Source organism: Lissotriton helveticus, chromosome 5_1, assembly GCF_964261635.1.
Source record: "Lissotriton helveticus chromosome 5_1, aLisHel1.1, whole genome shotgun sequence".
Lineage (NCBI taxonomy): Eukaryota > Metazoa > Chordata > Amphibia > Caudata > Salamandridae > Lissotriton > Lissotriton helveticus.
This window is the reverse complement of record NC_136065.1, coordinates 1,241,980,559-1,241,996,478: the sequence shown is the minus strand read 5'-3', so window position 1 is coordinate 1,241,996,478 and position 15,920 is coordinate 1,241,980,559. Positions and strand designations below refer to the sequence as shown.

Sequence of the window (15,920 nt, the reverse complement as noted above, 5' to 3'; positions counted from 1 at the left end):
GCTATTGGATTTCAAATTCAGGGACCCACAGAGGCTATTAATGTCTCAAATGTCCTAAGGGTTTCTATGGGGGATGTGATTAAACAAAATATATGTTCTGATGATTGGGATGTTCAGGCCATAGAAGCTTTGTTTTCTGATTTGAAATATTATGCTGCCTTTGATGCTGAAGATCTGTATCTAGATTCCGCGAATTATGGTGATTTGTTTTGCTACCAACACTTTGGCAATCACTACCTTCATAAAGCTAATACCAGGATAATTACTGTTAATTATACACAATGGGAACATTGTCCTGCTCCTGTACAAGGCAGTTCCACCTCTCTTTTAAAGAGGTTCACTTATTTTACTGATTTTAATCAGTCAAATCCCAATGCATTTTATTTTAAAATGACTGAAAAGTCCCCTTCCAAGGTTAGACTTACCCACACAAAATTATTGTATTCAAAGTCCTTTATAGACCAATTGGCTGTTGGGGGCTACGAGCTGTGGAAAGAAACTATTGATCTTAAATCTGTTTGGGGTTCTAAAAGCTGGCAAGTGCAAGGCACAGAGGCTTTGCATTGTGTATGCCTCATCCCAAACCATATGTTGTTTTTGAACTCTACGATTTCACAAACGACTTGCTTCGGATTGGCTACTACTAAAAAATTAAATGCTCCTTCTTTTCATGAATTAGAAGAATATTCCGGTTGGAATGATAACACCAAGTTTTCCATCAGAGAATTACAGACTCTGTTACTGAATTCTACCTTTAACATATCCAGTTTGGATCCTAAGGGTTGGTTGCTGTGGCACAAAAGTGCAGATTCTTGCCAGCATCGTTTTCTGAATTTCCTATCTTCTTTATGGGGCGAAACAGATGGCCCCATAAAGAAGATAAGAAACCTTTTACTTCAGCAGTAAGTCAAGGAGCCCAGTCTGAAAAGGACGGGGCTTAGCGAGAAAGAAGAACGTCACTAGAACCTCTTCTCTAATGGCTGGCCACCGTTTAGGAGGCCAGCCAATGGAGAAGAGGGGCGGGGTTTAATCCTCGCTAGTGAAGTACACTCTAAAACATAAAATCTTGCGAACTCGACTGCGCATGTGCGCAGTACGCCACGCGAGACCTAAAAATGGAACAGAGGATATCTCTACAACACTAAAAATTATATGGAAAACCGGATACTTGCCTAACCATAGGTTTTTGTAGTCTCAAGCCCCGCACTCCAGCACGATGTGAATTAACACGCTGCTAAATCACAAGAATGTATTAATAATGTGCTTACGTATCAACATTTGCTTATATATTGAAAAGGAAACTCTCACAATATTGTCATTATACTCTTATGTGCCTGTCTCTTTATTGCCGCTATAGAGAAGGTGGGACACCTCTCAAGTCCTTGCTGTGGCACAGGAGGCACAGACCTGCATGTGATTTCTACTTGTCCTCTCTTGACTCCTTTCTCATAACTACTGAGCGCAGATTGTCCTGTTTATCATCTGTATTTGACAAATGAATAGTCATCGTAGTGCACGTATTTTCAGGTTTGCTTCACTCGGACAAGAAGCGCAGCATCTCTCCGCTGTTTGCTTTGTAGCAAGAATAGTGGACGTCTGTACATTACTAGGAGAATGTGGCTGATGTGTCCTCAGTGCATAACCTATGGTACAATACTCTGATTGAAGGCGATTACTTGGAGCAGCTTTGCCAAATCCGAACTAGGGTTATTCATTATCTCCGGAGAGACTGGTTTCACTCATGGAGTGCATCAGAGAAGAGGGAAAAATGCTGGGGCTTGCTTTAACAAATTCACGAGAACTGTGAATAAAAACACCCTACTGAGTTTGCTGCAGGTGTGATTTTTAAGAAGTTTGATTTCATTGTGATGTTTTTTTTACTCGTCTATTTTCTGTATTAGCTCATAACTGTAAATTCTCTTGGTTGTCAATATAAAACAAGACAGGCAGTATATACTTACCCATGACCCTCATCATAGTTTCTTCCTCAGTGAATGTTTCTAGGGGGGCGAATGTAGATACATTTCTGTAGGCATCAGCTGCGGCTTCTGATGAAGAGCACTTGGAGAGATAGGATGCAGTTCCCGACGTGCTATCCCAGCGAGGAATATATCTTTTCAAGGTCTGCAAAGGAGAAAAGGGAGCAATAAACGTGGGTTCCAAACACACGATTAGATGGTGAGTGTGCAGAATTTACCGTAATTTTAGAACCCAGGTCATTTCACCCAAACGATCAGAGGCACAGAAAGTGCCATTCATTCACATGTTTTGCAAGGGAGAGGCTTACAGTCTAGACAGGCATAGAAGAACCGGGATACAAAGAAATTAGCCAGTGCTTAATTTGTTGAACAATAAGTGCAGAGGCCCAAGATTTTGCTCAGAAACCAGTTGTTGGCACCATCAGCATGCAGAATACGAAGGTTGTGTAGTCTTGATTCCACCTAATGACTTTTTAATGCACCACTAGATACTCTATGCATCTTTATTTCACACTGGCCTGTTCATTTTCATCCCTACTTTCACCGCTGGCCACTGTTATTCTCTTCCTCCTTTTTTAGGTCTCGGCTGGTTATAGCAGCGTGCATGCGCTGCTCTCGGCATTCGAGAGCTACCTGGAATCATTCTAGATTCCGAAGTTCTGTTTCTGCTTCGCCTGCAGTTTTCATTCGTTTGGCGTCACAAATTATGCAAAAGTGGGTCCAATGATTGCACCGGAGGTATTTTAATCCCTTCTGGTTGCCACCCTGTCCACTTTTGGCCCGCCCTCCGGATCTGGATCTTTTACTGGCGGCAGAACGCAGTGGGTTTCATTATGACTATTGGCACTTTTACTTTTACCTTTGTTTGCGTGTGGGCTGTGCGTTTACTTGTGGGTGTCATTTAATAATGTGCTTTACACGAGTACCAGTTATCTTACATTGGAACACTTTACATGAGAGCCAGTTACGTTACACATGGACTGGCTCTGTAGATTTTGGAAGTCACTGGGTTCAAAAATAGTCGTTTTGTAGTTTGGCACGTACCCGTACCTTTACTACGAACGTCACATGGTTCTTGACCAATTGTAGCAATCCGCCTGAAAGAGGCAGAAAAGCACCAGTAAACACAGTTCGTATATACAGCGTGATATACATCCAGGAAACAAAATCACTCACAGTGGCCATACGGGATCGCGGGAAGCCATTTAATCGGCGCTCAGTGATACCAGCAACATAACAATCCATAATCAATCCCGAGCAGCCTCTGATGGTTAGTCTGGGCGCCAACAGCGCACTTAGAAACAGAACTCTTTCAACAAATCTATAACCCTATTCTTTCATCCCAACCACCACCACCACGTCCACCACGTCTACTACGTCTACCACGTCCTCCACCACCAGGCTCACCGCCATGTCCATCACGTCCACCACTTCCACCACGTCCACCACTACCACCACCAACACCACCACATCCACCACTACCACCACATCCACCACTACCACCACGTCCACCACTACCACCACGTCCACCACCACCACGTCCACTACCACCACGTCCACCACCACGTCCACCACCACCACGTCCACCACCACCACGTCCACCACCACCACGTCCACCACCATGTCCACCACCACCACATTCACGACCATGTCCACCACCACGTCTACCACCACCATGTCCACCACATCCACTACCAGCACCTTGTCCACCGCCACCACATCCACCACCACCACGTCTGCCCCCACATCCACCACCACCAGCACGTCCACCACCACGTCCACCACCACCAGCACGTCCACCACCATGTCCACCACCACGTCTACCACCACCACGTCTATCACCACCATGTCCACCACTACCACTACATCCACCACCACGTCCACAACCACCATGTCCAACACCAGTACCACGTTCACGACCATGTCCACCACCACATCCACCACCACCACATCCTCCACCACATCTCCCCCCACCACCACGTCCGCCACCACATCCACCACAACGTCCACCACCAGGTCCACCACCACCACGTCCACCACCACCATAACCAACACGTCCACCACCACATCCACACCACCACATCCACCACCACCACAACCAACACCACCACATCCACCACCATATCCACGTCCACCACCACGTCCACCACATCCACCAATACCACCACAACCAACACCACCACATCCACCACCATGTCCACGTCCACCACCACATCCACCAATACCACCACGTCCAGCAACACCACCACAACCACCACCACTTCCAGCACCACCACCACGTCCACCACATCCACCACCATCATGTCCACCACCACCACCACATCCAACACCAAGTCCACCACCACCACATCCACCACGTCCACAACCACCATGTCCAACACCACTACCACGTTCACGACCATGTCCACCACCACGTTTACCACCAACACGTACTCCACCACCACGTCCACCACCACCACGTCCACCACATCCACCACCACATCCCCCACCACCACCACGCCGCCACCACATCCACCACCACCACCACCACCACCAACACGTCCACCACCACGTCCACCACTACCACGTCCACCACCACAACGTCCACCACCACCACAACCAACACCACCACAACCACCACCATGTCCACGTCCACCACCATGTCCACCACCACCACCACATCCACCACAACCAACACCACCACATCCACCTCCATGTCCACCTCCACGGCCAGCAACACCACCACAACCACCACCACTTCCAACACCACCACCACGTTCACCACCATGTCCACCACCACCATGTCCAACTCCACCACATCCACCGCCACACCCACCACCAAGTCACCCACCACCACATCCACCACCACCACGTCCACTACTACCACGTCCACCACCACCACGTCCACCACCACCACATCCACCACCACCACGCCCACCACCACATCCACCATCACGTCCACCACCACATCCACCATCACGTCCACCACCACCATGTCCACCACCACGTCCACCACCACCACCACCACGTTCACGACCATGTCCACCACCACGTCTACCACCACCATGTCCACCACATCCACTACCAGCATCATGTCCACTGCCACCACATCCACCACCACGTCCACCACTACCACGTCCACCACCACCACAACCAACACCACCACAACCAACACCACCATGTCCACGTCCACCACCACGTCCACCACCACCACCACATCCACCAATACCACCACAACCAACACCACCACATCCACCACCATGTCCACCACCACCACCACATCCACCAATACCACCACGTCCAGCAACACAACCACAACCACTTTCAACACCACCACCATGTCCACCACCACCATGTCCACCACCACCACCACATCCACCAATACCACCACGTCCAGCAACACAACCACAACCACTTTCAACACCACCACCACGTTCACCACCATGTCCACCACCACCATGTCCACCGCCACCACATCTACCGCCACACCCACCACCAAGTCCCCCACCACCACGTCCACCACCACCACGTCCACTACTACCACGTCCACCACCACCACGTCCACCACCACCCCGTCCACCACCACCACGTCCACCACCACCACGCCCACCACCACCACGTCCATCACCACCACGTCCACCACCACCACCACGTTCACAACCATGTCCACCACCACGTCTACCACCACCATGTCCACCACATCCACTACCAGCACCATGTCCACCAGCACCATGTCCACCGCCACCACATTCACCACCACCACGTCCGCCACCACATCCTCCACCACCAGCACGTCTACCACCACCACGTCCATCACCACCACGTCCACCACCACCTCGTCCACCACCACCTCGTCCACCACCACCTCGTCCACCACCACCATAACGTCCACCACCATGTCCACCACCACCACGTCCACAACCACCACGTCCACCACCACCACGTCCACAACCACCATGTCCAACACCACTACCACGTTCACCACCATGTCCAACACCGCGTCTACCACCAACACGTACTCCACCACCACGTCCACCACATCCACCACCACAGCCCCCACCACCACCACGTCCGCCACCACCACATCCACGTCCACCACCACGTCCACCACCACCACGTCCACCACCACCATGACCAACACGTCCACCACCACCACCACGTCCACCACCACCACTTCCACCACCACCACAACCAACACCACCACAATCAACACCACCACAATCAACACCACCACATCCACCACCATGTCCACGTCCACCACCACGTCCACCACCACCACCACATCCACCAATACCACCACAACCAACACCACCACATCTACCACCATGTCCACGTCCACCACCACCACCACATCCACCAATACCACCACATCCAGCAACACCACCACAACCACCACCACTTCCAACACCAGTACCACGTTCACGACCATGTCCACCACCACATCCACCACCACCACATCTCCCACCACCACCACATCCGCCACCACCACGTCCACCACCACCACGTCCACCACCACCATAACCAACACGTCCACCACCACGTCCACACCACCATGTCCACCAACACCACAACCAACACCACCACATCCACCACCACGTCCACCACATCCACCAATACCACCACAACCAACACCACCACATCCACCACCACTTCCAGCACCACCACCACGTCCACCACGTCCACCACCACCATGTCCACCACCACCACATCCACCACCACGTCCACCACCACCACATCCACCACCACGTCCACAACCACCATGTCCAACACCACTACCACGTTCACGACCATGTCCACCACCACGTTTACCACCAACACGTACTCCACCACCACGTCCACCACCACCACGTCCACCACATCCACCACCACATCCCCCACCACCACCACGCCGCCACCACCACATTCACCACCACCACCACCACGACCACAACCAACACGTCCACCACCACGTCCACCACTACCACGTCCACCACCACAACGTCCACCACCACCACAACCAACACCACCACAACCACCACCATGTCCACGTCCACCACCATGTCCACCACCACATCCACCACAACCAACACCACCACATCCACCTCCATGTCCACCTCCACGGCCAGCAACACCACCACAACACCACCACTTCCAACACCACCACCATGTTCACCACCATGTCCACCACCACCATGTCCAACTCCACCACATCCACCGCCACACCCACCACCAAGTCCCCCACCACCACGTCCACCACCACCACGTCCACTACTACCACGTCCACCACCACCACGTCCACCACCACCACGCCCACCACCACCACGTCCACCACCACCACGTCCACCACCACCACCACGTTCACAACCATGTCCACCACCACGTCTACCACCACCATGTCCACCACATCCACTACCAGCACCATGTCCACCGCCACCACATCCACCACCACCACCACGTCCGCCACCACATCCTCCACCACCAGCACGTCCACCACCACGTCTACCACCACCACGTCCATCACCACCATGTCCACCACCACCACGTCCACCACCACCTCGTCCACCACCACCACCACGTCCACCACCACCACCACGTCCACCACCACCACGTCCACCACCACCATGTCCAACACCACTACCACGTTCACGACCATGTCCAACACCACGTCTACCACCAACACGTACTCCACCACCACGTCCACCACATCCACCACCACATCCCCCACCACCACCACGTCCGCCACCACCACATCCACCACCACCACCACGTCCACCACCACCATAACCAACACGTCCACCACCACCACCACGTCCACCACCACCACTTCCACCACCACCACAACCAACACCACCACAATCAACACCACCACAATCAACACCACCACCACCACATCCACCACCATGTCCACATCCACCACCATGTCCACGTCCACCACCACGTCCACCACCACCACCACATCCACCAATACCACCACAACCAACACCACCACATCTACCACCAAGTCCACGTCCACCACCACCACCACATCCACCAATACCACCACGTCCAGCAACACCACCACAACCACCACCACTTCCAACACCACCACCACATCCACCACCATGTCCACCACCACCATGTCCACCGCCACCACATCCACCGCCACACCCACCACCAAGTCCACCACCATGTCCACCACCACATCCACCACCACCACGTTCACAACCAGCATGTCCACCACCACCACGTCCACCACAAACACAACGTCCACCACCACCATGTCCACCACGTCCACCACATCCACTACCACCACCACATCCACCACCACGTCTACCATCACGTTCACCACCACCACCTCCATCACCACGTCCACCTCCACCACGTCCATGTCCACCACCTTCACCACCACCACGTCCACAACCAACACATCCACCACCACCACGTACACCACCACCACAACCAACACCACCACCATGTCCACCACCTCCAACACCACCACCACGTCCACCACCTCCACCACCATGTTCAACACCACCATGTCCACCACCACCATGTCCACCGCCACAACGTCCACCGCCACCACCACCATACCCACCACGTTCACCACCACCACGTCCAGCACCACCCCGTCCAGCACCACCCCATCCAGCACCCCCACGTCCAGCACCCCCACGTCCAGCACCACATCAACCACCACCGCATCCACCACGTCCACCACCACCATGTCCACCACCACGTCCACACCAGCACCACGATCACTACGTCCACCACCACGTCCACCACCATGTCCACCACCACCACGTCCACCATCACCACCACGTCCACCACCACGTCCTCCACCACGGCGTCCAACACTCCCACGTCGACGTCCACCACCATGTCCACCACCACAACCACCACCATGTCCACCACCACCACCATGTCCACCACCACCACCATGTCCACCACAACCATGTCCACCACCACCACCATGTCCACCACCACCACGTCCACCACCACCACGTCCACCACCACCACGTCCACCACCACCACGTCCACCACCACCACGTCCACCACCACCACGTCCACTACATCCACCACCACGTCCACCACCACCAAGTCCACAACCACCACCATGTCCACCACCACGTCCACCACCACCACGTCCACCACCACCACGTCCACCACCACCACATCCACCACCACCACATCCACCACCACCACGTCCACCACCACCTCGTCCACCACCACCACGTCCACCACCACCACGTCCACCACCACCACGTCCACCACTACCACGTCCACCACCACCACGTCCACCACCACCACGTCCACCACCACCCTGTCCACCACCACCCTGTCCACCACCAGCAACATGTCCACCCCCACACCATGTCCACCCCCACACCATGTCCACCACCACCACCATGTCCACCACCACCACCATGTCCACCACCACCACCACCAGGTCCACCACCACCCCGTCCACCACCACATCCATCACCACCACGCCCATCACCACCAAGTCCACAACCACCACGAAGTCCACCACCACCATGTCCACCACCACCACCACGTCCACCACCACCACGTCCACCACCACCACCCTTGACAGGTAAAGTGTCACTGGAGGGCAAGGGTAATAGGAGTGTCAACCCCGGCTGTTCATGGGACATTTGAGGATGCATTGGGAGAGAGAAGACACAAATAGTGGCTAGAAGTATTACACCAGACCCAAGATACATTTTAAAGAGGCGCAATGTCACAGGAACTCCTGTAAAAGCACTCGCAGCATCTCTACCTCAGTGGCATACCTGCTCGAACCACTCGCTCAAAATAAGCATTGGCATAGCCAATAGGTCTCATTTGGGACCTTATAAGAGTTTAGCCATGCAACACTTGATGTTGTTGCACCAAGGATATTGTGCTGGATAACTAAAACTTATAAGGTCCCAAAGGCGAGACATATTGGCTATGCCAATGCTTGTTTTTTCCAGAGTTTATTCATAGCACAAACTCGACCCAAAGATACCAGGTATCAGAGCGCTTTACATGAGCACCAGTATTGTTACAGATGGACACATTCATTTTTGTTAAGCACAGAGAGATTAAGTGATATGCCCAGACTCGCAGGATGTTGAGCGTCCCTGCCGAGACTCAAACTAGGTTCCCCAGCTTCTAGGTTGACCGCTTTAGCCATAAGGCTAAATCTCTTCTTTCCTTCCCTCCTGTGTTTTTCTCTCTTGTATTGGATCAGTCTGTTGATGAAAAATAAGCGCCAGTCCCCAAACACGTATGCCAATAGGCCCCACCTGCAACCACTGGCTCAAATTAAGCACTGCATGAGACAGAAGAGTATCTGGACATAGCAAAAGTGTACACTGGTGGAACATTCTAGTTGATGACATAATGAAACCTAACATCAGTTACTGTGCCACAGAAAGACTGCCAATCAGTCCTACATGCTAAGGGTATAGGAAGCTTATGCAACAATGGCCATGTCCTTGATAATGTGTTACAAAAGACTCTGCTCATATGAAAGCTAACAAAATATAGTTGACATTTGAAATCATGAAGGCCATAAATACAGTCCATCCATGTTTGACCCACAACTCCAAACAGGAACTTGCAGAGCCAAGAGGTCTCGCCTATACAAGAGCTACTGGCTTTGCTAATATGATCTAGCAATTTTGCACACCAGAGTGGCTGCTGTTCAGCAGGACTACAAGTTAGTGGGGTGAATGAGGGTGGCATGGAGTGGAGTGTTGTAAATTGGAATAGAGTGGAGTGTTATAGAGTCGTACAGTAGAGTAGAGTGTAGAGGAGTAGTGTGTCATGGAGTAGGGTGGAGCGTCATGGAGGGAGCAGAGTGTCAGAGTGGAAGGGCGTAGAGTTGTGTAGCATAGAGGGGAGGCCAGTGTCAGAGCTGAGTAAAGTGTTGTGGAGTGGCATGCTGTGGTGGAGTGGAGTAGAACAGGATAGAGGGTGTGGAGTAGAGTGTTGTAGAGTAAAGTGGTGTGGTGCAGAGTAGATTGTCAGAGTGGAGTGGAGTAGTGTGTCATAGAATAGAGTAGAGTAAAGTGGCATGGAGGGGCGTGGAATGTCGTAGAGTGGCATCAAGTGGAGTAGAGTGTCAGTGTAGCAGAGTTCAATGGAGAACAGTTTTGTAGAGTGGAGTGTCGGACAGCCGAATAGTGTGCATTAGTGTGAAGAATAGTGGTGCAGAATAGACTGCCGTAGAGTGCATTGACACAGAGTCAAGTGACGTAGACTAGTGTACAGTGCAGTTTCATAGAGTAGAGTGGTGCAGAGCAGATTGCAGTGGCGTAGAATGCAATGGCATGGAATGTTGCAGAGTTTAGTGGAGTTGAGCAAGGTAGAATGCAGAGGTGTAAAGTGGGGTAAAGTGCAGTGGCATAGAGCGTAGAGCTGTAGGGTGCAGAGCTGTGGAGTGGAGTTGAGAGGTGTAGAGTAGAGTGTAGTGGCAGAGTGCAGTCCTGCAGAGTAGAATGTCAGAGAGCAGGGTCATAGGGTCCAGGGTCGTACAGTGGTGTAGAGTTGTGAGGAGTAGAGCGGTGCGTAGAGCAGTGATGTAGAGCAGTGTTTCCCAAACTGTGGTCCGCGGACCCCCAGGGGGCCGATACACATTCCCAGGGGGTCCGTAGGCAACAGTTTTAAAAGCACAAAAACATTTCTTGTATAATTAGCAGTTTTCCAGCAACAATAAAAGTGTCAAGAGAATGCCAGTGATTAATGTACCTGCTGGAGAGCAGGAGAGTTTTGTTCAGTGGCAGCTTTGATTTAACTAATGTAGCAGAGGGGTAATGTGCCTACTGCGAGGAACGTGTAACATGCATCTTAATAAGCAGCATTTTATGTGCCTAGGTTCGTGGTTACTGCTTTTGTCACAGAGATTCCTTTATTACTGTGCACTTCATAAGTGACAATCGTAATCTAGCAGAGGGACCTATAAACTGTCATCAAAGAGCTGCTTGCAAACTGCTTGGTACCAGTTAGTAACTTATATTTTGTCCCAGTTATTCATTATCCTGATAGTGCTAAAAAGATATATTTGGGTGGAAATACATTTTTAATGTTAAAGTCAATGCTAGCCACTGTGTTATGCTCTGAATCCTGAGCTTGTGCTTTTAAAGACCAAGCACTCTTTAAACATTTTATATACACACTGATTTACATGTATGATTCAATGTCTCTATATGTGTGTGATGTAAAGTGCTCTGACTTCCTACAATGGTATGAGAGATGCTACAAAACAAATGAAATACATGTGACAGAGTGGCTATTACTTCAATATAAAATACTAAGGGCCAGATGTACGATCTGTTTTTATATGCGCAGACGGGTTCGCAAACCCGTTTGCCCATGCAAAAACCTATTGGGCCATGTACATAGCCTATTTCGCTAGTCGCAATTTGTTTGCGACTCTCTAACTTGCCACTTGCTATTTGGAAGGGGCATTCCCTTCCAAATAGCGAGTCTCAAAACCATGTAAAAATGTTTTGCGACCTCCAAATAGCGAGTATCAAAACCACGTAAAAATGTTTTGCGGTCGCAAAACAGTCACAATTACCACCTACTTCAAGTAGATGGTAATGCATTCACAAATGGGAAGGGGTCCCCAGGGGACCCCTTCCCCTTTGCGAATGCATGCAAAATTATTTTTTAAGGGTAGGCAGTGGTCCCAGGGACCTCTGCCTGCCCTTAGAAAATGAAACGAAAACGTTTAATTTTCTTTTTTTTTAAATGCATGGTAAACAGGCTGCATTTTTTTTTTAAACTGCTTTATTTCAAAGCAGTCCGAGACATGGTGGCCTGCAGAGCCCAGCAGGCCACCATCGCTGGGAGGGCTGGCATTCCTAATGGGCTCGCAAATTGCGAGAGGCTCATTAATATTAATGAACCTCGCAATTTGCGACCCCATTGGGAATCCCAAACAGTGTTAAACACACTGTTGTACATTTCATTTAGCGACTCGCAATTTGCCACTCGCAATGTGTCGCCAATTGCGAGGCGCTAAATGAAATGGTCGTACATCTGGCCCCCAAATCCTTAGTACTTTGAGTATTTGTTTTGTGTGCACACGTGTGTATTTTTTTCGAATTACTGTTTTAATGTTTGAAATTTAACTCATACAAATTGCGAGGGGGTCCCCGGCTTCCAGTGGTGACTCAATGGGGGTCCTCAGGAGTCAAAAGTTTGGGAACCACTGATGTAGAGTACAGTGGTGCAAAGTAGAACTGTGGCGTAGAGAGCAGTGACGAAGAGTGAAGTGACATAGAGCAAAATGGTGCAGAGTGACATAGCATGCATTGGTGTAGAGTGCAGCGGCATAGAGTAGAATGTTTTAGAGTATAGTGGCGTAAAGTGAAGTGGTGCAAAGTAGTTGGCGTAGGTGCAAGGGCGTAGGGTGCATTGCAGTGTCATAGAGTGAAGAGGTGCAGTGTGAAGTAGAGGGCAGTGGCATAGAGTAGATCGTTTCAGAGTAAAGTGAAGTGGAGTAGAGTGAAGTGGAGTAGAGTGAAGTGGTGTAGAGTGAAGTGGTGTAGCGTGAAGTGGTGTAGAGTGAAGTGGTGGAGTGGAGAGGAACAGGGTAGAGTGGAATGCTGCAGGGTTGTGGCACAGAGTATATTGAAAGAGTACAGAGTGGAGTGGCCTAGACTGGAGTGGTGATGAGTGCAGTGTTGCTGACTGCAGTGGTGAAGAGTGCAGTGGTACATTTTAGAGTGGGGTAGAGTGCACTTGCATAGAGTAGAGTGGTGGGGAGTAGAGTTGCAAAGTTCACTGGCAGAGAGTGCAGTGCTGCAGAGTAGAGTCAGAGTGCATTGGTGTAGAGAAGAGTGGCATAGAGTACATTGATGTAGAGTGCAGTAGCGTAGAGTGGTGCCGAGTAAAGTGACAGAGTGTAATGGCGTAGAGTGCAGTGGGCAGAGTTGATTGGCTTAGAGTGCAGTGGCATAGAATGTACTGGTTTTGAGTAAAGTGGTGTAGAGTTAAGTGGCATAGAGTGTAGTGGTGTAAAATGGAGTGGAGTCGAGGTGAGTAGCCAGGGCCGTACTGGGATCGCGAACCTGCCCTGGCAATTGCGTCCGACTAGCCTCCTGGGGCGGTGTCTGAAGGAATGCTGATGTGCTTTTGTACAGGGAGCCGATTGCGCCCAGAAACAAAAACGGCTCCCACCAGTACAAAACCGGCCCCCACCCTTTCTGGCCTACTGGGGAAACGCCCAACACCTGCTACGGCCAGTCCAGCCCTGTGAGTAGCGCAGAGTGGAATAGAGAGTCGTAGACTGTACTGGCATGGGGTAGATTGTTTCGGAATGGAGTGCATTGGCGTAGAGTGCCGTGGAATAGAGTTGTGTATTGCAGAGTGCAGTGGTGTAGATTAGAGTGGCTTAGAAAGGATTGGTGTAGACTACAGCAGCATAGAGTAGAGCGATGCTAAGCAGAGTGGCAGAGAGAGCAGTGTTGCAAAGAGTGTCAGAGTGAAGTGGCATAGAGTAGAGTGGTGCAGTGGTATAGAGTGCAGAGTACAGTGGTGCAGAGTAGAATAGAGCGGCATAGAGTGCAATGGTGTAGAGCTCAGGTTCCCAAACTGTGCGCCATGGCTCCCTAGGGCAAGGGGAGCCGTGCACCAAGCACTGCATGTTAATGTTAAAGGGGTTGTTGGCTTCAGTTAAACAATTAGACTTAAACGCATGATGTCGATGATTTGTAACTGGCATGTTTAAAGCTGTAAACGTAGTGCCTAATTGATGTCATGTCGAGGGAGATGACCTCCATATACCACTGGATCCGCACATTTCAACACTCCCAAAGTATGCAGAAGATCCCTGATTTATTTTGTTACACTTGTTAATAGTTTTGTTTTTTTCCAAATGCACCAATGCAAGTTATCAGGAAAATACAGTTGTCCTGTCTGTTAAACACATTCAGTATTATTAAGTACTGACATTTGTACTTGAATCATAGGTACTTCCAGAACACACACATTTCCAGACAGGTCTGCTTTCTACTTGAGCTCAGGGATGTAAAACACCATATGCGGCATAATGACAACATTTGTAAGCAAGAAAGAGGGACATTTAAAAAAAATCTGAGGAATTTATTTTACTTGCATTGATTTGGAGGCAATTTTAGGGAGGAGACAGCAAAAAGAAAGCTGTATGGTGTTCAATAAATCATGAGTCACCTTGCTGAGACAGGTGTGTTGGCACGTATGACATGGTTAGAATTGGAAGTGCGTGCAAATATTCTTCAATCGCAGAAACACTTTGGCAATGGGGTCTAAATGCATGGGGTGCTATCTAGCACTGTAAGTGGGATAAAAAAGTTTGAGAGGGTACTCTAAAAAAGGCATGGGCAAAGAAGTGTAATTAGGAATATTTTATTAGAGGCGCCGCTTTAGTAATACAAAACACCCTGCGGTTATGATTATAATGCCATAATTCTTCCCAATTATTTTCAGGGAGAAAAATGCAAGTACTCCTGAGACCGGGCTTACATCACCCCCACCCTCTAAAAACAGTAACAGTGGGGAGCCAAGGGGACTGGCCAATGGGTCAAGCGAGCCACGGGTCACAAAAGTTTGGGAACCACTGAGTGACGTAGAGTGCAGTGGCATAGAGTGCAGCGGCTCAGAGTACAATGTAAAGAACAGTGGCAAAATTGAAGTGGTGCAAAGTAGTTGGCATAGGTACATTGGTTTGGAGTAAGGTATTGTAGAGTGATTTTGCGCAGAGTGCAGTGGTTTAGAGTGGTGTAGCGTAGACAGCAGTGGCATAGAGTGGAGCAGCGTAGATTGCAGTGGCATGGAGTGGAGTAGAGTAGCGTAGAGTGCAGAGATGCAGGGTGGGGTATAGTGGTGCACGGTAGAGTGTAGTGGCATTGAGCGCAGTGGCGTAAAGTAGAGTGACGAAGAGCAGAGTCGTGCAGCGTTGATTGCAGTGATGTGGAGTGGAGTAGAGGGCATAAAGAAGTGCAGTGGCATAGGGTGCAGTGGTGTAGA

At 50.6% G+C, this 15,920-nt stretch overlaps 1 protein-coding gene across 1 annotated transcript in view; it reads right to left on the bottom strand.

Moving 5' to 3' along the window:
• The window catches only part of ACADSB (acyl-CoA dehydrogenase short/branched chain), a 299,742-nt gene that overhangs the window by 241,410 nt on the left and 42,412 nt on the right, over positions 1–15,920 (bottom strand). Inside the window, exon 2 of the mRNA XM_078643996.1 lies at positions 1,962–2,124. Within this exon, the coding sequence (XP_078500122.1) occupies positions 1,962–2,124 (163 nt within the window). The remainder of the gene's footprint in view (positions 1–1,961; positions 2,125–15,920) is intronic.